Source organism: Lutzomyia longipalpis, chromosome 1 (assembly GCF_024334085.1).
Source record: "Lutzomyia longipalpis isolate SR_M1_2022 chromosome 1, ASM2433408v1".
Taxonomy (NCBI): Eukaryota; Metazoa; Arthropoda; class Insecta; order Diptera; family Psychodidae; genus Lutzomyia; species Lutzomyia longipalpis.
Genome location: NC_074707.1, coordinates 34,265,502 through 34,290,804, shown reverse-complemented (window position 1 = coordinate 34,290,804; position 25,303 = coordinate 34,265,502). Strand labels below are relative to the sequence as shown.

At 36.7% G+C, this 25,303-nt stretch overlaps 3 protein-coding genes across 4 annotated transcripts; 1 reads left to right on the top strand and 2 right to left on the bottom strand.

The window, feature by feature from the left end:
• Positions 1–447: 447 nt before the first annotated feature.
• On the bottom strand, positions 448–4,716 carry LOC129786201 (TBC1 domain family member 22B). The gene is made up of 5 exons (XM_055821047.1): positions 3,749–4,716; positions 2,932–3,272; positions 2,682–2,873; positions 1,047–1,453; positions 448–977 (listed from the first exon to the last, which is right to left on the bottom strand). Exons 1-5 carry the CDS (start codon positions 4,159–4,161, stop codon positions 843–845), a joined length of 1,488 nt encoding a protein of 495 aa, XP_055677022.1. The 5' UTR covers positions 4,162–4,716; the 3' UTR covers positions 448–842.
• Positions 4,503–7,584, top strand: LOC129786202 (major facilitator superfamily domain-containing protein 10). The gene is made up of 5 exons (XM_055821048.1): positions 4,503–5,244; positions 6,168–6,509; positions 6,575–6,992; positions 7,065–7,202; positions 7,278–7,584. Exons 1-5 carry the CDS (start codon positions 4,816–4,818, stop codon positions 7,370–7,372), a joined length of 1,422 nt encoding a protein of 473 aa, XP_055677023.1. The 5' UTR covers positions 4,503–4,815; the 3' UTR covers positions 7,373–7,584.
• Positions 7,462–18,664, bottom strand: LOC129786203 (prion-like-(Q/N-rich) domain-bearing protein 25). Of its 2 annotated transcripts, XM_055821050.1 has the most exons (6): positions 18,579–18,602; positions 17,278–17,769; positions 11,087–11,380; positions 9,313–9,561; positions 9,097–9,236; positions 7,462–7,982 (listed from the first exon to the last, which is right to left on the bottom strand). In XM_055821050.1, the coding sequence occupies exons 2-6, from the start codon at positions 17,372–17,374 to the stop codon at positions 7,800–7,802; spliced, it is 963 nt and encodes a 320-aa protein (XP_055677025.1). In that variant the 5' UTR covers positions 17,375–17,769; positions 18,579–18,602; the 3' UTR covers positions 7,462–7,799. The 2 variants fall into 2 exon arrangements, with proteins under 2 accessions (XP_055677025.1, XP_055677024.1); XM_055821049.1 differs by having other exon boundaries at positions 17,278–18,664.
• Between the last annotated feature and the right edge of the window lie 6,639 nt (positions 18,665–25,303).

The window sequence follows — 25,303 nt, the reverse complement described above, 5'->3', positions numbered from 1 at the left end:
GAACCTCAAAAGGAAAAATTGTATGAAAAATTCTAAAGAAAATATGAAAAACTCAAAACTTACAACAAAAAAACTTGCGAATTATTTTGATCATGATTCTTCTGATCCGATTCGGTTCTCCTGACCAAAAAGGATAATTCTTCTCATCGAAAGCAGAATTTTCGGATCAAAAACATAACTTACTGATCAAAAGATTTGATCCGCAAAAGACGTATGATGTTGAGTTGAGGAAACTCGCCAGAAGCGTTGTGGAAAAGAAATTGTATCTAGAGATTTTTGTTTTGTTTTGTATCCACTCGCTTTGCGTCCAAATGTTTCATTTTCACCACATTTTCTTTTTCACCATTCGTAATTCACCATCTTCTCTATCCTTCCTCAAATGCGCGCCAAATTCAAATTACTTTTTTAGCTTTTTCATCAGATTCCGTAATTTCTTAAGAAAAAACATTTTTCGTGACAAAGAAGTCAGATATATTCATATTTTATTACACTATTATAAATTTAAAAATGTCTAATATTCCAGTTCAATCGATAAAGTAGTTGATTGGCAGAAATCCCGGATGAGATCACGTGTAAAATCCACACCAGGACATTGCCTTCGTGTTCCATAACTTGACTTAAAAATTACATTTTGTTTCTCATTTTAAATTTTTTTATGCATTTTCTCACACAAAGTCCGCGCGCATCTACACACCTTTCAAAGGGAATTTTCAACTAGCAAGGAATTTTCAAGAAAGAAATTTCTCAGTTTTCTTTTTTTCAATAGTTTCTTATTTTTTTCTTACTCCCAAACTTTGGGTTTAATTTTGGGCGCATGGGGGAATCCTTCAGGCCTTCGTTTGTCAACTTTTACCCTCAAAATGCTTGGGGGCGTCTGCATAGGTGAATTTCAGACGAAATGCCTCCGCCACGAGGACACTAATTTGTGAATCTGTCCAATTGTGTGTGGGCAAGTTCTGGAGCATCAGCATTAAGCCCTAAAGGAAGGAGGAAGTCAGATCTTCAGAGGAATCCTCAATCAAGGATCAAGTGGGGAAGGTTTTTACCTGAAAATCCCTTTCCTGCAGCAACTGCTCGCGCCAGTGGAGAAGAAAAGCAGCACAAACGTAGAGTTGGAACACCGCAAAGCCATCCGATTCGGCTAGATATGTGTCCCAGAGGCGTATGGTGCAATGGAGTGGTAGTTCGCGGGTGAGAAGATTATTCATCCAGCGAAAGGAGAATTGCAAATAGTCCACGCCATGCTGCACCAGGTGCTTGTGCAGATTCCCATCAATACGCTGAATAAGCTCTTTGAGATGATTCACCTTTGCCTGAATACCGAGCTGGGCAAAGATGTAGTTGTCCTGGATGCAATCCAGGAATTTCGACAGGCACCAAAAGGAGTCAGCTTCAATGATATTTCGCTGCTCCTCACCCAAATCTTCCAGCTTGAATGTTTCAAGCTCAACTTCTGCCATTAAAGTGATTTTTAAAAGTTTGTTTTTTTGGGGATTTTAGCTGTGTTTCTTTCAGACACAGCTTTTGTGTACCGAGCAAAATCGAAAGTCGTCAGATCGGGCTCAAACTTGGGATGAGCACGAATTAGGGTCCCTACATTCCAAAAAACGTATGCGTCAAAAAAAATTTTTTTTCCGGCCAGCCGGCCGGATTATAAACTTAAATTGCAAGAGAACGGTGATAGATAGAGACTTGCGGTAAACGGCAAAGTTTAAATATCGACCTGAAGAAATCCGATTATGAGGTCAAATCCACCCCCCCACCCCTCCCCGTCCGCCATTTTGAATAACCTCAAAATTTTGTTTTCGCTATATCTCAGCCGCTATTATAGCTAGAGGGCTGAAATTTTGATATGTTGTAGGGGCCATCAATCCCTTTCCAACGATACCTCATTTTTGAAAATCGGTCAAGCCGTTTAGTCAATATGGCCGCCACAATTTTTCATCGAAAATCGACCATAACCCGAAAACGGCTTGACCGATTTTGATCAACCCAGGCTCAAATGAAAGCTCTCAACAAACCCTACAACTCTCTAGAACATACGAAGTTTCAAAAGTGACCGCTAGGGGGCCAAAAATCAAAAACAAAATTTTCGATGAGTTTTCGATGAATATCTCGAAAACTCCATTATCGATTTGCTTCATTTTTTGATATGTTATAGCTGACCATATTATCTAGCTCCATGCCAAAAATGAAAAAATCTATGTCTCCGTTCTCGAGATATAGCCTTCCAAAGTTGGCATGTCATATCTCGGGTTCTACAAGTCCGATTTTGATCAACTCAAGTGCAAATGAAAGGTTTCGTGAAGCCCTACAAATGTCTAGAACATTGCAAGTTCGAGAAATGACCGCGAGAGGCGCTAAAGTCAAAATCAATATTTTCGAAAATTTCGAACTCGAATTTTTCGAAAATGCCATTATCGATTTACTTCATATTTTAATATGTTATAGTTGAGGTTAAGACCTTTCCAACGATAGCTCAAACTCGAAAATCTATGGAGCCGTTCCCGAGATATGGCGTTTTAAAGATTTCTTAGGGTATGACTTTTTAACTTTTCCCGACTTTGTGCGTATTTAAATTAATTTGCGTTCTAGTTTGCTCTCACAAAATTGGTACACTGAAAGAAACACAGCTCCCGTAAGCTTGGTCAGCTTACCAGTACATTTTTTAATGAACTTACTTGCATCGAGAGTCTCCTGCAGGAAGATAATAAAGAAGGGCGTCACGAGATCATTAATGCCCTGAACGTATCCGGATGCTGGATGCCGGATGGCCCAAATGAAGAGAATCCTCTCAAACATTTCCTGCACGAGATGTTGCTGAAAGAGTGGCACGTGTGGATTCATCCGTGGAACATCGATATGAATTTGATCTAAAACATCACATAATTAGCCAAAAACAACGGAAAATCTCTGCAAGGAAGGACTCACGATAGGTATCCTGCTGAGCCTCATCGCGACTATCTACGGGAAAATACTGAGATACGAGCTTATGGTAGTCGAGGCGTTTGCGCTCAAGAACGGAGTTGCGACGCTCGAGGCTTGTCGGGAGGTACCCAGAGAGGAGACGCCACGTCACGGGACGCATCTTCTTGGGGATTCCTGACCAACTTAGCTGCTTGAGGGCAATTAAATTGAGCAGTGGCTCCTCCAGCAGCACCGTAAACTTCTCCAACTTGGACTCATTGTTCTCATCCTTGGACAAACTACTCGAGGACAATTTTAGCAGCTGTGGACGTCCCGGATATGTATGGAATTGCCTGTAGCGCTTCCTGATTGAAAAATAACGAACATTTAGCCTCAATTTAGGCTCAAATTTTTTCTTTATTTTAATTCTTTAATTTTTTATATAATTCCTGGGGCAAAAAATGCGGGAGACTCATTAAAACTTATCTCTGTGAGCTCTCAAAATTCCCTTGAAAAAATCATTCACAGATTCCATTTTCACGTGATGTGATGGGAAATTTTTACTATGTCGTGCTGCAGCAGCTGCAGCTTGTAATTATCTTGCAATTGTTAATCGTCTCTAAACACTAACTTTCCCATAATGTGCATTATTTATGCAAACTTTATGCACAAAAAGACGTCACAAAGTGCAAATCTCTTGGAAGATCTCCAAGGAAAGTGAGCTTTTAGTAAGCTCAAAATAGCCATGCAGGGGGGGTCTCAAGGAGAAGCCTCTGGGGCATTTTAGAACAAACTCCCCAACCCTGATTGAGGACAGCAATATGGTCAGGAGGATTTTTACCTTGGCTCGGAACTTCCGCGCTCCCGACTCGTGGTGTCGTCCACGAGGGTGAGCTCATTAATGAGGTCATCAGGCACATTGTTGCTGTCCTGCCGATGATTGGTCCGCGGAGCAGAGGCCTGCTGGGCAGCTGGGGGGCTGGTCTTCGCCTCCACACGGCTGGCACTCAAATTGCTACGATGCGTCTTGACGGTGAGTGCAGCAGAAGCACCAGCAGTGCGTTTCCCCGAACGCCCATCCCCAATGCCCGACATGATGCAAAATTCATCATCACCCAGCTCCCAGGCATCCCGCACGGACTCCTGGAAGTCCTGAAAGGTGGTCTGGGACTTTTTAACAGTGGCAGCAGCCACCGTCTTTCCGGGCACAGCTCGACTGTTGTGCCGCCAGAAGGACTCGTGATTGTTGTCCATTGCACTGCCACGGCTCCTATCCAGATCTCTTTCTCACATTTATTCACACCGAAACCCTTTTTTCACACCTAATTTTACATTTGCAAAATATTTTGTATTTTTGTCCACAAAACCATCAATGACGTTTTTGACATTTGACGGTGCAATTTCTTCTTCTTCGGTTTGTTGCCAAAGTAAACCGACAGTTTTTGGAAATTCGTTATTTTTTATCAATTTTCGAGTTGATTTATAATGTTTTTGGTGCCATTTGATACTATGTGGCTTCCTAGATTTATAGAGCAACACCCGGATAGGAAAAATAGAGGAAAGCATGGGAAAATTGCAGGAAAACCGGTGGAGAGAGCGAGACAGCATAAGTTCACTGTCTCTCACTCGCACCCTGCTTGATTGACTTTCTTCATCTGGCTGAAAAAAGGGGCAAATCAGTTCGTGATCTGAAGGCGCTGCGTGCGAGTGAAAGTACTTAATTTCGTGGTGCGGGTGAAAGTCGTCCACGTCGCGTCCCAAAAGTCCCGTCAGTCACAGAGAAAATTCCGGGTGGGCATTTAGATTGATCTGGGACGAGGGAAATCAATCAGATCGCACGAAGCACAGAGATTGGCAGCTCCAGATAGTCACAAGACGTGCTTGATAGCAGGTGGTGAGTGAGAGACAATGACTTACCTACGGGGATCCCTGGAGAAGGGTAATTCAGTGCGTGGCGTGAATCAGAAAGTTCCGGACGCGAAAATGGAGAGCAAAGTCACGAAGGAATCACTGCCGGATGCCGCGGCGACGCCCCGAACGGTCTACGTGGTGTTCTTCTCGCTCCTGCTGGATCTCCTGGCATTCACCATGATCCTGCCACTCCTGCCATCGTTGCTGGAGTACTACCGGCAGCACGACACCGAAGGACTCTACCACAGGCTGTCGGAGAGTATTAAATTCTTCCAGGTTGCCGTTGGGGCACCTGAGAGGTACAGTTCAGTGCTCTTTGGGGGCTTCCTTGGCTCAATGTTCAGCTTCCTGCAATTTGTGGCGAGTCCCATCGTGGGGGCATTGTCGGATGTCTACGGCAGGAAGAGGATCATGATAATTTGCATGGTAAGGCTTCCCGCTTCTTCTAAGAGGCTGGCAACTAATGAAAATTGTGAATATTGCTAACAAGTTGAAATTCAGCTACAGTTTTAATTAAAAATTAATTTTAGAAGAAGATTTAGTTGATTAAAATTTTAAAAATATCGAAAAAAAATTTAAATTTATGAAAAATAAACCTGTAAATATCTAGTTATCAAAATCGGTTCAATGGGTCTAATTCAGCGACCAAGAAACCCTTGAAATCTTTGAATTTTGTACTGAAATTTCAAGATTTCAAACGAATTTCAAAGGTTTCTTGGTCGCTGAATTAGGCCCAATAAGGGACGAATAAAATAAAGTTTTCATTAACCCTTGAAGGATTTTTCTGGCCAAAGTGGCTAAATTGTTTTTTTTTAATCGCCACAGAATTAAATCTATTTAAAAAAATCTATATTTTCCTTATTCAGGTACTTTCTTACAAAGAAAACGTACCAAAAAAATTAACCAATTTTAAAATATTTCTTATAGACCGATGTGAATGTTTAGCCACTGAAGTATACGATGTAATGTAAAATTTGAAGTTGTTATTAAGTTTCAATTAAATATATTTTGTTAATTATTATTTTATTTCATATAATATTGATGTTTTCCTAATTATTACATCTTTTTTAAAAATCTTCGGAAACTTTTTCGATTTTTGCATAAAATTTCCGGAGCTGTTTGCCCCTTTTCGTCATTTAAATAAAATTGCTGATTACCTCAGAAAATTCCCCAAAAAATAGGCCAAAACTTCCAAAACGAGTTATTGTTTTATTTATTCTTATCTTTCACAATTTGTCTTTGTTTAGCACTTTTTTTCTTGATAAATTAACCTTCATTCTTTTTTTTTTAATTTAAAGAATTTTAATTATGAGACTTTTACGTGATAAAATGCTTTCTTTTAAAATTAGATTGGAATCGCTCTCTCGTACCTTCTTTGGGCTGTTTCGAGTAATTTTGCCATCTTTGTGATTGCTCGCTTTGTGGGAGGGCTGAGTAAAGGGAACATCTCCCTGGCCATGGCAATCATTACGGATGTGTCCAACAGCAAGAGTCGTGGCAAAGGGATGGCTCTCGTTGGCATTGCCTTCTCACTGGGCTTCATCGTTGGTCCCATGATTGGGGCTATTTTCTCCAGATACAGCGACAAGAGCACTCCAGACTGGTTTTGGGTTCCAGCTGCTTTTGCCATGTGCCTGGCCCTTGCGGATATTCTCTTCCTCGCGATTTGTCTCCAAGAAACTCTTCCGAAGGTATTTTTCCTCACTAAATAATTTTTTTTAATGTTGAAAATTAATCTAAATTCTTTTTTTTGTAGAAAAAACGAGCAAAGAAGGTTCTAATTTCCCTCTCAAGAGCCCTGGAGTATATTAATCCTGCGTGTCTCTTCAAATTCGACGCTGTGAAGAATCTCTCGACGAAAGATCTCGAATCGCTGAAAAGATTGGGCTTTATCTACTTTATCTATTTATTCATCTATTCCGGGCTGGAGTTCACCGTGACATTCCTCATGTACCACAAATTCAGCTTCACGTCCATCGATCAGGCGAAAGTTTTCCTCACAACGGGCGTTGTGATGGCCCTCCTGCAAGGCTCAGTTGTGCGTCGTCTTCCGGAGAGATTGACGCAGAAATCAGCCGTCCTGGGACTCTACCTCATTGTCCCATCCTTCATTATTGTTGGACTTGCTCAAACGTCTTCCATGCTCTACTTGGGGATGATTGTCTTTGCAATTTGTTAGTTTTTTCTCTTCCGACACAGTGGTGGTCGTGAAAATGGAGTAATATAAAAATTATTTTCCCTTTCAGCTACGGCATTTGTGGTAACGTGCATGACAACGCTAACGTCCAAATATGGGAATTTCGATCAAAAGGGCACAGTTTTGGGTATTTTTAGATCTCTAGGAGCTCTAGCTAGAGCCCTAGGACCCATCGTTGCATCCATGGGTGAGTAATTAAATCAAATTTCCTTCAAGAATTTTTCTTAAAAGATTTTCCTTCAATCTTTCGTATTAAATTCAGCATTTTGGAGCATAGGATCAACCATCACGTACATTGTTGGAGGTATTCTCTTGCTATATCCATCACTCTTACTCCAATTTACAGTATTGTTGTAGTATTAGAATCACAACACATCAAAAAAATTGTGAAAAAAATACTCCCCCACCCTTGTAAATGTTGAAAAAACGATGAATTTGTGTACACATTTTGTGAAATTAGTTTTTTATTCAAAAAATGCCTCTTTGATATAGACTCTTTATAGCAATATTAACATTAACAAGGTATTTTTTTACATACAATTTTTTTATCTAATAAATTATATACAAAAGACTTTCCACGAATTTTTTTTTCGTAGATAAATTTTCTTTTAAAAGGAAATAATAAATTAGGAAGGACTCAAAGGATGTGATGCTCTCACACATTTTTTTTTAATTCCTATAAATTACTTTTTGGCAACAGCTTAGAGATTTCTTTTTCTCATTCTTTGACTGATTCTGCGGAGGGTTTTTTTTGGGTGATTGATTTAGTTCAGTAGGAGAAGAGCTACGAGGAAAGTGATGAAGGTGAGAAGGGGCGTAGAGTGGCCGATGAGGAACATTCACCATTTATATTAACAAGACCCTCCATGCAGACACAACGACCCTCCTGGCAGAAGGAGAATGGATCGACAGAGCAATTCTCGTCCACTTCACAAATTCCTCCCACTTCCACGGAAACGAAACAAGCCTGAAATTTGAGGAGAGAGAGATTATTATTAATTTTTCAGAGTACAGTGAGAGCCCGCAGAATAGCTTTTATTCATTTTTTTGGAGGTTCTTTTTACGTAGATTAGGGGAGGATGGAATAAATACGATCTACTTTTTTTTTAAAACGTTGATTTTTAATTTTAAATTATTTTTAAAAAGAACTTTGATCACTCAGGCATAAAATAACAAAAGTTGAAGAAATCATCTTTGAAAAGTAATCGAAAAATTATATTTTGATGTCAGCGCGCCTTGTAGTGATCTTTGAGAGCTTTTATTTGAGCCCAATTTGATCAGAATTAAAGCAGTAAAACCAGAACAATGGGCATTGTTCAGCGACCAAGAAACTCTTGAAATCTTTAAATTTTGTACTGAAATTTCAAGATTTCAAGCGAATTTCAAGGATTTCTTGGTCGCTGAATAAGGCCCAATATCTGAAATATATTTTTTAAAATAATAATTAGAATAATATGTCCTACTGCTAATACGGGGAAACAATTATCTCACTGCGAAGCAATATTTTCCTTTCCTGTTCCGACCTACTGCGGAATGGTCCTATAGACAAAATCAGTCCTACTGCGAGGCTTGGCTACAATTTTAGATTCTCAAGATTTATCAAAACATTTATCCCTCGGGAAATCATCTTTTAGATGGAATCCGTAAATAATAAAAAAAAATAACATTTATGAAAAACTTTCCTAAAATTGGTTTATAAAACGAAACCCTACTGTTTTGTAGAACATGTACCTATTTTATTTACAAATGACTTCTCATGACCCTCACTGTAACATTTTACCATTAGTTTCATGAAGTATTTTTTTTAGGGGAGAATGGGGCAGAGATTGTCTTTCAAAGGTCACAGAGAAGCCACAAAAATACATTTCCCATTAAATTACATGAAAATAATCTGAAAGAACATTATAAGGCTCAAAATACCCTTAAAATTATCCTGGGAAAAGCATCTGAACTTGTTTTTACAAAACAGTTTAAAAATTTCCAACTCAACCTCCCCTGAATGCATGTTGGGCTCTTTAAAATTAAAGGGAGCAAAACTATTACAGTAATTTTGTTGGAAATATAGAGAAAAGATAATTCACCCCATTCGATTGATGGTATCCTTGTCGGCACTTGCACTTTCCCACCGTCTCGGAGTCGTAGGCAAATTCACAGGTTGAGTAATTTAGTTGATAAGTACACTGAATGGCCTCTTCGCAGTCATCGTAAAAATGCTCAGCAACTGCAAAGAAATAAAATTAAAATGAAGATCATAATTAAAAAAAAAAATCTTAAAGATTTTCGTGAATTTTCCTCACTTTTGAGACATTTTGTCCGATCGTGATTGAGAACGTGACTCACGCGACATCGACAGACTTCGTGGCAGCGTGAATTATTGGCCACACACTGCGTATCCCTGCTACAGGGCTCCCCCAGCTGAATGTCTTCCTCGCACTCCGTAAAGTCCTCATTGGGGTGCTTGTTGAAGGGACACAGGCACACCCCTGACCGGCAGACGGTTCCCTCGCCCAGGCAGTTATTCGTCAGGCGGCACCAATCGTTTATTTCTGTGCAAAAGAAAGCACTGTGGTGAGCTATTGAGTATACATTTATGGGAGCCTTGGGGGCTTCTGAGACGTGCTATTGACGAATGTGCAAATTGACTTGCTCCATGGATGTTCTCATTAACAATTCACACCGCCTGGAAGATTCTCTAGCCAAAGTGAATTTTTCTCTACGCTTCGCTGCCAATAAACTAGCTCATATTGGGAGGAAACTACAAATTTCTCAATTCGGTATTTTTAGCCGAGGTCTGTCTTCAATCAAATTAAAGCCCATGCTGGATGGCTAAAGAATTTACAAAAGCTCATTGCTTTTATTAATGAAACTCCACCGCTTTTGTGGAGTAATTTCGGCAGAGTTTGTGAATTAAATCAGATAACATTGCAATTGTTTTTGTGAAGAAAAAATCATGTTTAAATGGAAAACTTTCTCAAAATTTGGCAACTAAATGATATTCGTCTTCATTTTACAAAGTTTGGTAATTCTTATGTTATTTGCGTTGAGGGCGTTGAGTAATAATAAAATTGATGATAGGGGAAAGTGGGGCTTAGTGAGTTATTTGGGGTTGCAAAATAATTTTCTGGTTGTAAGTATTTTGAAAATAATTAATCACAAGACTTTCAATTTATTTTATTCCCTTTAGCTTAAATTCTAGATTAGGTACTTCTCTTTAATTTTTTTTTAACAATTTGAAGACTTTGCTGGACATTGTGGCTAATTTGATCTTAAAATTGTCACAAAATAAATTCTATATTTAACTTTTCGTGATAAATTCTACATCTATCATGAAGAGAATTTTTAGAACTTTAAGTTCTGTAAAAGAAAACTTGATAAACGTTTTATTTTTAAAAGACAATTGAGGTCAAAAGTTAGTGAGGTTAGAACTATCTATCCTCAAAGTGTTAAGATTCTTTTTCTATTTTCTTATTTGGTTTTTTTTATTGTTCAAAACGTTCATGTGTTTGCAAAAAATCTGCATAAGCTACATAATCGTTTTAGCTGTGAAAAATCGAAAAAAATGCCTAAAAATACAAACATGACGTCAATAAATTTTCTTTAAATTTCTTTCAAAATGATTAACTTTTTGAAGATTTCCAAATTATTATTATATGATTTAATCCAAAAAGCATAAAAAATATTTTTTACCCAGAATTATGTTAAATTCAATGCACAAATCTAAATAAATCTAATTTAGCCCTGGTCATCCCTATCTGTTGCATCACCCTTTATGAAAATGTGCATTATCTACGATTCTTTTAAGTTTTCTTTGTCATTTGATAATTCTTTTAATCTTCTCCTACAATCAATAAATAAATTATATAATGTCCCGTATTAACAAATAAATATGCATCTAATCAACAATAACGATAGACTGAAGGTCTTAATTATTGCATTTCAATGGAATTCTTAGAATAATTCCGCGATGAATCACAAAATAAATCGTTAAAAAAAGAAATCCTCAAGAGGGGAAGCCGGGGAAGTGAAAAGTGATTTGAATTTTAATTTTATGGTCGAATTAACTGAACTTACTGACACTTTTGTAGCAGGTGTTCTCGCGCTTGACAAAATGCGTGCCCAATTTGCAGTCGCACGTTCCCTGGAAGCATTCTGACTCAGTGCTAAAAGCCATCTGGCACTGATCGTCATGCGTGCAGGAATCCCCGAGATTCTTTGCCACCGGATAGCACTCGCGCCTCTTATTTTCCGCAACAATGATGAAGCCGGGATTGCAGACGCACTGACCAGTATCGAGGGGATCTGCATTGTACTCACAGTAGGCATTTGGAGGGCAGTCGCTGCTCGAGTGACACACATTGCTGGTTCCTGGCCGGAAGACACAAACACACACACATAAATACTCATTAAAAAAAATTTCCCACACGAGAATTTTTCTAACAGAAAATTGCTAAAAGAGCGTTCCAATTCAAAAATCTCTTTTCCCTTCTTCAGAGAATTTATATGTGAGGAAAATCTTTTCGAATAAAATGTTTCAAATGGAAATATAATAAATTTTTCATTGAACATTTTCCAGGCCTTGGACCACCCATCATTGCATAACTCTTTAACTTTTATTTACTACGCATCAGAGAATCTGCTTGAATGAGATTGTTGTCTCGCGCGATGGAACTCTCTCACATATGGATTTATTCAGTGCTGGAATGGCTCTTTGTGATGGAAATTTTATTGCTTGAGAAAAATGGGAGGAAATCCACCCGATGTGGGTCATTTGGGTTCATTTTCGTGCCACCATTGCACGGTGAGAGTGTCTACAATATCCACAAAAATTTACCCAATTTGTCCAACTATAGGCAATTTTAATTTAATTTAATTGCAAAGAGATGTTCATGTGCTCCCCACAATTGCTCGACAAATTGAGTCGGTTGAGCTTCAAAGAAAGTGGATGTGTCTTCCGTTTCAATTTAGGTTTTCTCTTCATCTATTTTTTCGAGCTAAGAGAGCTAAGAAGACGATGAAAATGACGTAGGAAAAAAGTCTATGATTTAAAAGCACGATTAAAATGCACGATTAAAAATAAATGAAACAAATTAGTCGTGTGCTCATGTAGTAGATCTTTTTTGGAGTTTTTAAATTAAATTAGATAGGGTAATTTCGTGGCTATTTTTTTCTCATTTGATGAATTTTCTTACAGAAATTATAATAAAATAATCAAGCTGTAAGATTTTGAAGAGAGAAATATTTCTGGATAAAAGAAAAAGGAAAGAAAAACCTTTCCCTTCATTCGAAAACAGAACTTCAAAGGTCAAAATTACACCATTCTCCCCTATACGTGATAAATCTCCATTCAGAAAATTCTATAAAAATCTTGCGCCTAACGTGTTAAGGCTGGAAGAATTTTATTTTGGTCTGTTATTTTAGGTTCGTGATTTCTCTAAATTATCTCATTAGCAATTGAACTGATGGCCAAAAAAAGTAGATTGTTAGTATGTCTAAATGAAAAATAGTACGTCAGTCATTTGCCTTTGTAGGAATTCCAAAAAAAGAATCTTTTGTGCTTTTCATGCACAATAGTTGATATTTTTCATTTCATTTTCCACACTCCGGAGGAGTTTATGTACATTTGTGGCCTTACCCATTATGTGCCCTTAATGAATGGTTAATAGGGCAATAAAACTTTTTTTTTTAATATTCCGATCATGATGTTCCGAATCGGATGTACAATGCGATCTCCAATCTGAATGAAGAATTGAAACTCTGGGGTGAAAAAGAACGGATCATTGTCTTCAATGTATAAAATCGCAATGGCTTCCATCGAGAGACGTTCCACATGAGCAATTTTGATAATTTTTCACGATCTTACCATTTTACCAATATAGGGTGACGTTGTGAGAGATTATTGCCCTGGGAATATTCTCAGCCATCGCCGCCGCGAAAGGGGTCACCGCACACACGCGGAGTTTTAAAGTGAAAATCTTTTCTTGTTCTTTTCTTCCCTCCTCCACCAAAAAAGCACTCACGGAGAAATTATTGAGCTGAGGGCAAAGAGAACACGCAACAAGAAGCTCCCAAAAATGTGTATTTAGTTAATTGATTAACATCTGTGTGACTGTCTTTCCCTCCGCGCGCCAACATTCAGTTTTATTTCGGCGCGAAAAAATGGGAAGAGAAATTGGAGATGAGAGAGTGAAAAATGATCGTGAAAACTTCCCGAAAGAACATTGAAATTTTATCCACAACACTTCTTTCCCCTTCATGCGAAGAAGTTTTGTGGTTCAATCAACAATAACGGATGGAGGAATTTATGTGAGAATTCTGTCGAATCATGCCGCAAAGGAATGGCTTTTTTTTCTCAACTTCAGTACAAAAAGAAAAGAAACACACGTTGAAATTATCCATTGAAAAAAAACGACGATGAGAGGGAAAATAAGGGAACAAAAATCAAATAGAACGATGATTTCCATGATAATTTTACTCTCCATCTCTCTCATATAAAATTACCAAAATGAGTGATCGTGAAAGGAAAATTATGCTCAAAGTGAAGGCAAAAATGTGTTTATACAACGCGCCGTCTGAGAATGAGAGAAGTTATGGATAAATTTCTCAATCTTCAATTGCAATTTTCTCAAACTCCATCCTCGAAACTTAATGTTTGCATTAAAAAATGAGCAGAAAAAAAACGATAAAGATTTCAAGTGTTATCGATTTGTGACTAAATTGTTTTGCAATATATCGCTACAACGTGTTACTTTGAAGGCTTTCTCACAACGGAATGTTTTCTTCTCACAATGTGAAGATCATTTGAAGATCACGTCTATAAAATTTACTAAAGATCTTTATTAAAAATTTATTAAAAATATCATCTCTGTTGTCTTTTATTTGCACTTAAGAATTGCTTTTATTCGTTATTTTTACGCAACACTCAGCGATCTTTCGATTTGGGATGATCATTCGCACTGGGAAGATCATTTCATTGGAGAGATGATCGTTTCATTGAAAAATCATACAAGATGATTGCGAAGAATATTTCACAATGTAAAAATAAACGATAAGTGCCCAAATGCGTTTCCATTTGCGCATGAGATGGAAGAAAAATATTTTGAGAAAGATCAATTTTCAAAAATTTAACGATCACGATCGTTCAACATATTCTAGATGGGCAAAAGAATGTTCAAATGGAATATTTAGTCAAGAATTTAATGGATGTTTTTCCTAGATGTTTCTTCCATAATAGACGAGAAAAAACATATTCGGCCCCATCCACATTATGTTGAACCAGGCAATAAAAGAGAATGTTAAATGAAAAAAAAAATCACATTCATTTTAATCTTAAACATTGTGATAGGTCACAAATAATTAATTAATATGGAGTCTATTTATCAGAAAATTCTTCAATCCAATTTATGTCTCACGAGGGTGTTAAAGTATCATAAAAATGAATAGGTTGAGAGAGAAAGGAGATAATGAGCGCATGAATTATTCAAATTCCATTTCGTCAATAAATTTTCTTTCATTATATACAAAACATTCTTTGGAGTTGATAACAAAAGAGATTATCTCGTACGCTTTTATATTTGCTCTCTACGATAAGAATATTTTCTGTGCATAGTTTTCTTTAACATAATCAGGCATTTGAGTGCTTATTAAATAAAAGGGGTGGACTATATATTTTCCTTTAAATGCAATTTCCTGTCGATATGACTAAAATGTAACTAAATGGGCTGAATATTGTTAACTAGAGAGCTTATGGGTTGTTCAAATAAACCTTACAGTCAAGCTTTGCCAAACTATAATATCCAATGAAAACGACTTTTTCGAATTTATTAACCCTTTAAGGTTTTTTGGGTCATACGCTGACCCAAACGTGAAACATTTTATTTTTTCAATTATTTATGAATTTAATTGTTTTTCCATGTTGCAAATGCATCAAATTTACGCATAAGGGGTCAAAGAAGACGTTCTGAGTGTGAAAAGTCCTCTAAAAAAAATCATAGAATAAAAATCGCGATAAAAGAGCGCATGTTTCAATGTTTTTATGTATCACGTTGGACGTTAAAGGGTTAACCAATCAGGAAGCTTATTTTACACAGATTCTTCTTCTTATTTATTTACATTTCATTTACAATTTATTTATAGATTTGATTTTAAATTAATATCAAACCTAAGGTAGAGCTTTGGTGCATAATTGATTCGAATAATAAGCATAAAATGCAGAAGAAAATTGGTGTTATACCAAGTTTGAGCCTGATCTAAGGAAAAGGTCTGATTTTTCGAAAAATAAACTTTTTTATCAAATGAGCAAAGATGGACCTCTCTACGGTATGTCGTCATATCTTCATATCACAATCTAGCAAATATGATTAAGTTTTCTGGAGAACCTTTGGAGCATGTAAGAAAAGAAACGAAAGAGCAAGTTGGAGTCCATCGCGTGGAAAGGTTAAGCAATGTATCGGCTCAGTTTGCTGGTTTTTTTCTCATTAACGAAATTCTGACAAGTTCTTTTGAGCGCTCTTACCTTTTAACTTTTTCTTATTGATCAACACATAAAAATACCACGAATGTCGTTGCACCAAACTTTCCCTTGAGGGTTTTTTTGGGTTTTGTAATTAAAAATGCGGAAACTAAATATAAAAATATTGTCATCGTCTGTACATGGAAAATGTTATCGATTTAACAATATATAAGAAAATCAAAATGTTTCATTATGAGACATCCAAATTGGTACCAAATTGTGACGCATACTCTTAAGGGACCTTGGTAATAAATCAATATATTAAAATTTCTCATAACATCTCCTTGAAGAATTTTATTTATTGGCGAGTTGGAGAGAGCAAAAGGCACAACATGTGATCATTAAAGGCATGACAATGGCAATCAAAAGGGCTCTTTTTTCTCCTTCATTTAGAGCCAAGTGATCGTCTTCAGTGTATGGAGAATTGATTGGAATTGATCAATAGATTTCCAAATGAGAGATCACTTTTGGTGACTTGTGGAGAATTTATAATTTAACTGTGACAGATGCGCGTTAGGCACAAGAGTATTGAATGTGTTATGAGCACCTAAAGAAGGTAATATTAGGAAGAAATAAATATAGAAAAAACACGAGAATGTGACATTGATATAAATTTATATTTAATATGTAAATTGAGATTACGCCAACAAATGGTCATATAATAAAAAACCGAAGAACAACACAAAAAGGCACACGCAATTGAGCTCCGCGCGCGAAAAAAAAGTCGAGGAAAATGCCATTGTTGTTTATGAGGGGATAATCATTATATTTTTTTGGGAAATATCCGGATTTTTTATAAAACATTTTTTTTTTGGAATATGCTAATTGGATGAAGTTCGAGGAAAATCCAAAAGGGGTATTCATTTAGTAAATTATTTGTTTTGTTTAATATTTTGGGAAGTTTTTACATGAAGAAAATTCTCCCAAAGACAATTCAATACTTCTTGCCAAGCTTTCGACTGATTTTGAACCTTTATCAGGGCCTACATATACAAATATTGTATTTTTTCCAAATCTTTTACATTTTTTTCTTTTATATTTATTCTTTTAAATTAAAAAATAAACGCAAAAAATATCTTTTAAACATCAAACTAATCAAATTAAAGTCCTTCTGAACATTTTTCAATGCTTTCGACTCTTTTAATGGTTTCAACTGGGGAAAAAGAATTCATAAATTTTGTTTCTAACGGTTTTCACAATTTTTAAAGAAATCATTTTGTGTAATTATTCTACCTTTTCTCTCCATTTGAGTTTTATTAGTTTTTTTTAAGTTTTATAGTAAAGAATTTGTTAGTTATGTAATGTAAAATTGATTCTAATGAAATGATTAAAATGTAATTACTTTAGGCTATATGGATGTGGAAAAGCAGAAGAAGAAGAAATCTCATTAACTGTTGTGTAGATTTTTTTTATAGTTTTATTCTTTTAATTTTGTTGTTAATTCTCTGTCTTTAATAAATAAATTTTTATCGTATTCTAAAAAATTTTTAACACATTTTTCAGTCTAGTAAATGTTCAAGAAATTAATCAAAGAACAAAACCTATTAAAAAAAAATCTTTCGTTTAAATAAAATGAAATAAACTTAACAAAAATTATAAAAACGTCGCTGAGCAAAGAAATAGAACATCTTTCCCTAGGCAAGATATGTACAAAAAGTACAGCTCTTATTATACTGATTACCCCCTTCTTGATGGAAAATTAAGATATCATCACTATATGTACGTGTTTGTTTGCTATGTACAATGGACTTACTTCGTTTCACTAAATCCTGGGCACTACCAGAAATTAGGAGACTGCAAATAAGGATGGTGCTGAGGGTGAGCGCATGGACACGCTTCTTGGTTTGCATTTTTGGCTTCCTCGGAGTTGAATTACTAAATTTCCTTTTGTTTAAAGGCACACAACACTATGGGGGGGTTTTGGTAGAACCACACATAATTCTATCTCCTTCTTCCTCCTGTCCTCTCCCTCTTTCGCACCACACACGTGAATTTGGCGCAATTCTCGAATTTCCCTCCTGACTTTTTTTTTCAACGTTGCACAATTCACTTTGTTTGGCGGGTGGACTTTTTGTTGTACACTCACTGTTAATTTTTTTTTATTTCACCAACGATTTCCCTTCACAGAAACTTCCCGATGCGAGACCATGGCGGGCTGGAAATAATCTGGCACAACACGGCGAGGAAAGTGAAAGAGCGGAAATCGGTCGTGGGAGCTCGCTGTGGAGATGTTCCGTGGAATGCCCTTATCAAACACGAAGAGGGATTTTTTTTGTAATTATTTGGTATGTTGTGTATCCACAGAAATCACTCCAAGTACTGAATAGCACGGCACTTGAGGAACAATGCTCCACCTGCTGTGCTCAACAACACACACAACTGAAGGTGCTGCGGTTCTTTCTAACATACATATGGGTATGATAACACAAAACTTTTCTTTTTACACGGACAAGCACCTGAACCACCACCGCTGTGAATGGACGGAATTTCGGTGGGAAAGCGTGGGTGGCTTTAGTGGACACAGAACTAGAATTTTTTTAAAGCTTCCCTACCTGGGGCACGAGAGAGAGAAAAAATAACCGAAAAATAAATCAAGATGGGGTGGAAGTGCGCGGGAAGATGCTGCGAAGGATGTGCGCGGAGTTGTGAGAAAAATCATGAGACGCCAGTTGATCGTTTGGCTTCTCCGTGGAAACTGAGCATCGAGAGAGAGAGACTTGGTCAGTTGGTGGAGATCACGACGAATATTGTGAAGATCGCGCGGAGAATGAAGAATTAAAAGTGAAAAAAAAAAGTGGAAGGGAATGAGAGCGAGAGAGAACAGCGAATGGCACTCAGCGTGGTATTTTTTATTCCTTATTATTCTTATTGTTCGTTTTTTTTCATCTATTTATATGTTTTATTTCCTTTTTGTTGCTTTTTAAAAGTGCCTTTTATTACACGTCGCCTTCTCCAAAGTCTCTCTCTCTCCATGCCGTCCCACTATCCAGAAAATATTATTCAATCTCTTTCTTGACCGACACACAAGAGGAGAAAAAAAACATATCAAAACACCTCGCTTCTTTTTGCCCCATCGACGGGTAAAATGGGTCAAGTTTGGGAGCACATACCACGGTACGAGCACTTTGGCGTTTGCAATGAGACTGCGTTCTCCTTGTGCGGAAAATTGAATTTTATGGAAGGCATGCATCGTGCTCATAAGCTCAAAAATTTCAAACAAGCACACAGCTTGACGATCGTGGCCTGGCAATACCGCGATCGTGGTGTTGAAGGAAGACAAGACAAATTACAATTTAAATTTCCCACATCGCGTCTTTACGTCGAGGAGGAGAGACACAATAGTTGATTGCCGGGAATGAAATGGGAGAAAAGAGAGTTTCTAGAGTACAGAATACACACAAAGGGAAAGAAAAGAATCAAAGCTAAAAAAAAGAATTTATGGGAAATTGATTTTACTTTTAGCGCACCTCATGGGAAAATTCATATAATTACCTATTTTCGGGTAAATTATAGCCCTGATCTGTAATTATTTAAAATTATGCAAAATACTGTATTTTAACGGAAGCTGAGACTTAAAAAGAATATTTTTTCTTGTGCTTCAAAATGAATTCTTATTTTTCTTAGAGTTCTACAAATTTTTTGATTAATAAATCAATCAAATTTTTATGAGTTTTATTGTTTTTCCAACTTTAAAAGTAGTTATAAAAAATTTATAACTGTAAAACACCGGAATTTTAAGGGAATATCTTGAAAAAGATTGTTTTTAACTCAAATTCAATATCGTTTAACCTCTAGGCCGCCAAGCGGGGTCGTTGAACGACCCCAGCCCTATATTTCATGCTATAACTTAATAAATATTAAAGATACCATTCCCATCTTTTGGAAATAAGTTCTTTGGTTATCTGAGGAGGTTGTGTAAAAATTTCAGCTCAATCCGTCCACCACAAGAAAAGTTATTAAGGAAAATGTAGAAGAAGGGAATTCAAAAATTGGTGTAACGGCCATGCTGCGGAAAATTTCTTAGAATGAAGTTAGTCACATCATAAATCATATGGTTGAAGGGGGTTGAAGGGTTGTGTTTACTTTCTCACTTTACCATCTCAGTGTCAGAATTATCGCGAATAAGTAACATAAACAACATAAAACATAATTAGAAGCATATAAATGTGCAAAACAATAAAGAATATTCGAGAAATATTGCCATTTATCACGGTGCGGGAAGTGAGGGGAATGTGGGGAAGTAGTGAAAAAAAATAGCAGTTGCAGCCAACTTCATGGCAAATTTCTCAAGAAGAAATTGTGAAAAATGAGTGAAAAATGTTTTTCCCTAATATTTTCTTCTGCGTGTTTCCGGGTGGCGAATTTGTGATGCAAGGGGCAAGAGGACTATATAAGGAGTCTAAAGGTAGTGACCCGACAGTTCCCGGTTTTATAGTTTATGAGAAAATCGACTTCCTTCTTGGGGTCGTTCAACGACCCCACCTTGGCGCTCTAAGGAAGCTCCAAGGTCTTGGCGGCCAGCAGGTTAAGTTACACGGCGAGAAAGGCGGGAAATATCTCTATATAATAAAGAAAGGTCTCTCTATAATTTCGTTCCTGTTCAGCTATGCATTTCTACACCGTTGGTCCGATCGTGATGAAATTTGGTACAGAGACTCCTGATACCAGGCGGTTTTTACCAACGACATTCATTTTCCCCCCAGAGCCCCCCTTCGTAGCGCCCCCATATAAAATTCATGTTTTTTTGGCTACTTTTTGAAATTGGCGCCATTTTCGGTACTATTTCCTCAAGAGAAAATGAGATGGATGCATTTTACCGCTATCCGTCTCCCTTACACTTTCAGTCTTTTACAGTTCTTTTACAGTTTCTTTTAAAGTTCGCGAAAATGCATTTCCAGAAAAAAAAGTGCGTGTAAAATCCCCAACCGTCAAAATTTTCAAATTTGTAACCCAACCGTCAAAATTCCGCGGGCTCCAAATTCCGCACGGAGGAGCTCCCCGAGGCTCCCGGAGCACCCGTAAGTGCCCCAGGAGCCCAAAAAATGCATTCTATGCCCACAAATTTAGGAAAGAACACGGAAATCACGAATTTTGTCGAAATGCAGAAAAAAAGTTCGTTTAGTTCAAATTTTATTATTTCATGCCATCTCGTGTACTAATAAAATAACGTGACTTTAGCTACATTCATGTTAATGTATCATAGCTTAAATATCCAACAGTCATTAACGGATTCATTTCAAGATTCTTAAATTCTATAAAATCGTTAGGTTCATTTTCGATTTTGTGCTCATTTTGGAGGTTTTTTTAAATTTTTTTTTTGGTTTTCATCTAGATTTTATTTCTAAAGATTTCCCTACAGTTTAAAAGGTTTGTTAAAATGATTAAATTTCATTAAAATCATCGAACAAGCATTAAAAGGGGCATAAAACACCATTGAGACGTCGTTATTCATATTTTTAAGCAATTTTTTCTCCATTTTCCCAGCTGATTCCAACGGAAATCCAACGGAAAATATTACTTGTTTTCCGATATCTTATCCCTACGTGATATTCTAGCAGTAAGCATAATCTCAATTGTTTTCTTCTAATAATAATAATTTTCTACAACAGAAACTAATAAAATCCTTTATTTTTTAGGACATCAAAAGCCTGATGTAATCTAAAAAATTCTCATTAAATGGAAAAAGATTGATAGAGCTTGTATTAAATCTTTAAATTGATTCTTTAATTTATAACTTATTCTTTCCAAAAAACTTCATTATATTTCATACCAGGGCCCCCAGCCGCACACTGTAACGGCGGCGGTGGCTTGATTTTGTATAAGCTCCGGCGGCGGTGGCTTGAAAAAAAATTTTTTTTCCAAGACTCGGCGGCGGTGGCTTGATTTTCTGTAACCACCAGCGGCGGCGGCTTGAAAAAAAATTTTTTTAGCGAAACGCGGCGGCTGCGGCTTGTAAAATCGCATCGGCGGCTGGCTCAAGCGGTTTGAATTTTGGCGCGTAATAAATTTAATAAAGCCCATTAAAAAAAATTCCCTTGGGATTGTTTTAAAGAAAAGCGTCCGAGTAAAATGCATTTATGCCCGCCACATAAGATTTTGTAGTGAAAAACAAAATTGAGTTGAAAAAGTGGAAAATTCCCGAATTTTGTTTTCTTTTACAAACATTTTCCGCTTTCACCATTTTCTTACCTAAAATATTGAGGAATTTTCCCACTTTAAGACTTTTGTTCTCTTCAATGTTATGAATTTTCACTTTCCATGAAAATCTCACTTAAATATATTCGCAAAAAACACTTTTCATGTATAAAGTATGTATAATATCCTCTTTTTGGAAATTTCATGGCAACTGGGTCATTTTCCTGGCCCAGAAAAATCGTTTTTCCTCTTCTTTCTTTCTGCGAAGGTAATTTTCCAATTTTCACACAATTTTCATACATAAAAAAAAAACTTTATCATAAATCTCTGGAAAAATCGCCTTATTGCTGCGTGCGCTGGTGAGTACTCACACATGCGCGCATGCTATGTGTGTATTTGCTCCTTCCTCCTGCAAGCGTGGTGTGTAAAACTTCATATGGGACTTTTGCTCATACGCCGGTATCGGTCGCCTAGATGACGTATAGCGTAGTGGTTTTATAGCTTTTGGTCTCGGGATCAAATCTCGCCAAATAATTTTTTTTTCACATTATGTTTTTTTTTTCTTTTACACATTTATGTCATGTTTAATGAGATAATTAATTACGTTTATTTAATTCGCTCTAATTAATAAAAGAATTTTCGGAATAAAAAGAATTAAATCTTACCCTTGGCGCACTAAGCATTAGAAAATCTTTTATATTAACATAAATTAATTTCTGAGCGATAAAATCCCATCTCAAGTTCCAGAATATCCATTTTTATTTTAAACAATACGAGACAATTTGGGGAAAATTCAAGAACTTTTAGTAAGTTTTTTTTGTTCACTTCTGTATCGTAAAAAAGAAGTGATTCTTATATATCTTGGCGGTCCTGCTGACTACAGGAATTTTAGCTGTGTTTCTTTCAGACACAGCTTTTGTGTACCGAGCAAAATCGAAAGTCGTCAGATCGGGCTCAAACTTGGGATGAGCACGAATTAGAGTCCCCACATTCCAAAAAACGTATGCGCCAAAAAAATTTTTTTTCCGGCCGTCCGGCCGTCCGTCCGTCTGTCCGTCCGTCCGGCCCTCCGGATTATAAACTTAAATTGCAAGAGAACGGTGATAGATAGAGCCTTGCGGTAAACGGCAAAGTTTAAATATCGACCTGAAGAAATCCGATTATGATGTCAAATCCACCCCCCACCCCCCCGTCCGCCATTTTGAATAACCTCAAAATTTTGTTTTCGATATATCTCAGCCGCTATTATAGCTAGAGGGCTGAAATTTTGATATGTTGTAGGGGCCATCAAGAGCTTTCCAACGATACCTTATTTTCGAAAATCGGTCAAGCCGTTTAGTCAATATGGCCGCCACAATTTTTCATCGAAAATCGACCATAACTCGAAAACGGCTTGACCGATTTTGATCAACCCGGGGTCAAATGAAAGATCTCAACAAACCCTACAACTCTCTAGAACATCCGAAGTTTCAAAAGTGACCGCTAGGGGGCCAAAAATCGAAAACAAAATTTTCGATTAGTTTTCGATGAATATCTCGAAAACGGCGACATAAATTTTTTTTATTTTTTGATATGTTGTAGCTGACCATATTATCTAGCTTCATGCCAAAAATGAAGAAAATCTATGGATCCGTTCTCGAGATATAGCCTTCCAAAGTTGACATGTCAGATCTCGGGTTCTACAAGTCCGATCTTGATCAACTCAAGCGCAAATGAAAGGTTTCGTGAAACCCTACAAATGTCTAGAACATTGCAACTTCGAGAAATGACCGCAAGAGGCGCTAAAGTCAAAAACAAAGTTTTCGAAAATTTCGAACTCGAATTTTTCGAAAATGGCGACATAAATTTTTCTCATTTTTCGATATGTTATAGCTGACTTCAAGACCTTTCAAACAAAAAAAAATTTATGAAAATCTATGGATCCGTTCTCGAGATATGGCCTTCCAAACATTTCTTAGGGTATGACTTTTCAACTTTTCCCGACTTTGCGCGTATTTAAATTAATTCGCGTTCTAGTTTGCTCTCACAAAATTGGTACACTGAAAGAAACACAGCTCCCGTAAGCTTGGTCAGCTTACCAGTACATTTTTCTTGATTTCATCCCAAAGAGTCAGAACTTCCATGTTTTGGACAAGTTCTTAATGAAAAAAAAAATGTTTTTTTTTTAAGTTAGATTTGTGGTTATTTCAGCGTGTTATTTTCTTTTCCTATTCACCCAATAATTGTTTAGGAGAGTAAAAATCTTTTTTTTAAACAAAAACTAATAAAAGAAAAAGATCCTCTTTTCTTTCTTTCTTTCACAACAAAAATTAATTAATTAATTAATCTACTAATTAATTAAACTTACTAAAAGTTCTTGAATTTTCCCCAAATTGTCTCGCATTGTTTAAAATAAAAATGGATATTCTGGAACTTGAGATGGGATTTTATCGCTCAGAAATTAATTTATGTTAATATAAAAGATTTTCTAATGCTTAGTGCGCCAAGGGTAAGATTTAATTCTTTTTATTCCGAAAATTCTTTTATTAATTAGAGCGAATTAAATAAACGTAATTAATTATCTCATTAAACATGACATAAATGTGTAAAAGAAAAAAAAACATAATGTGAAAAAAAATTATTTGGCGAGATTTGATCCCGAGACCAAAAGCTATAAAACCACTACGCTATACGTCATCTAGGCGACCGATACCGGCGTATGAGCAAAAGTCCCATATGAAGTTTTACACACCACGCTTGCAGGAGGAAGGAGCAAATACACACATAGCATGCGCGCATGTGTGAGTACTCACCAGCGCACGCAGCAATAAGGCGATTTTTCCAGAGATTTATGATAAAGTTTTTTTTTTATGTATGAAAATTGTGTGAAAATTGGAAAATTACCTTCGCAGAAAGAAAGAAGAGGAAAAACGATTTTTCTGGGCCAGGAAAATGACCCAGTTGCCATGAAATTTCCAAAAAGAGGATATTATACATACTTTATACATGAAAAGTGTTTTTTGCGAATATATTTAAGTGAGATTTTCATGGAAAGTGAAAATTCATAACATTGAAGAGAACAAAAGTCTTCAAGTGGGAAAATTCCTCAATATTTTAGGTAAGAAAATGGTGAAAGCGGAAAATGTCCATGAAAGATAAGAAACTTTCCTTTGTACCTCCTTGGTTAAGAAATAATTTAATTCGAATTTGATTAATTTTCTTAGTATTAATATCGCGAAAAGCTCCGGCGGCGGCGGCTTGAAAAAAAAAATTTTTTCCCAATAGTCGGCGGCGGCGGCTTGATTTTCTGGAACCACCGGCGGCGACGGCTTGAAAAAAATTTTTTTTTCCAAAACTCGGCGGCGACGGCTTGAAAAATCGCATCGGCTGCCGGCTCAAGCGGCTTGAGCCGTCGTCGGCTGGGGGCCCTGTTTCATACATATTTAATTATGCAGTCAAATAATTTGAGAAAAGCTTACCAAAGTCCGTCGTCTGGCTGGTATTGAAAATTGAATTTCGCAATCAATCAGAATGTTCTTCCACACGTAAATCTTAATTGCTTTTGTGGAGTTGTTTCACGGCTATTTTTGTCCAAAAAACGATTGTTATCAGAAGAGGAAAATTCCCGGTAATACCACGCCGCATGGTCTTTCTCTCTGCAATGT

Coding starts and splice junctions, on each gene's coding strand:
- LOC129786201 (XM_055821047.1), bottom strand. CDS start 4,161: ATGGACAACAATCACGAGTCCTTCTGGCGGCACAACAGTCGAGCTGTG. Junction 1,454..2,681: donor GCAGGAGACTCTCGATGCAA/GTAAGTTCATTA, acceptor CTTTAATGGCAG/AAGTTGAGCTTGAAACATTC. Junction 978..1,046: donor TGCAGGAAAGGGATTTTCAG/GTAAAAACCTTC, acceptor TCCTTCCTTTAG/GGCTTAATGCTGATGCTCCA.
- LOC129786202 (XM_055821048.1), top strand. CDS start 4,816: ATGACTTACCTACGGGGATCCCTGGAGAAGGGTAATTCAGTGCGTGGC. Junction 6,510..6,574: donor TCCAAGAAACTCTTCCGAAG/GTATTTTTCCTC, acceptor TTTTTTTTGTAG/AAAAAACGAGCAAAGAAGGT. Junction 6,993..7,064: donor GATGATTGTCTTTGCAATTT/GTTAGTTTTTTC, acceptor TTTCCCTTTCAG/CTACGGCATTTGTGGTAACG.
- LOC129786203 (XM_055821049.1), bottom strand. CDS start 17,374: ATGCAAACCAAGAAGCGTGTCCATGCGCTCACCCTCAGCACCATCCTT. Junction 11,381..17,277: donor CCAGGATTTAGTGAAACGAA/GTAAGTCCATTG, acceptor TCTTCCGGCCAG/GAACCAGCAATGTGTGTCAC. Junction 7,983..9,096: donor GATACCATCAATCGAATGGG/GTGAATTATCTT, acceptor CTCAAATTTCAG/GCTTGTTTCGTTTCCGTGGA.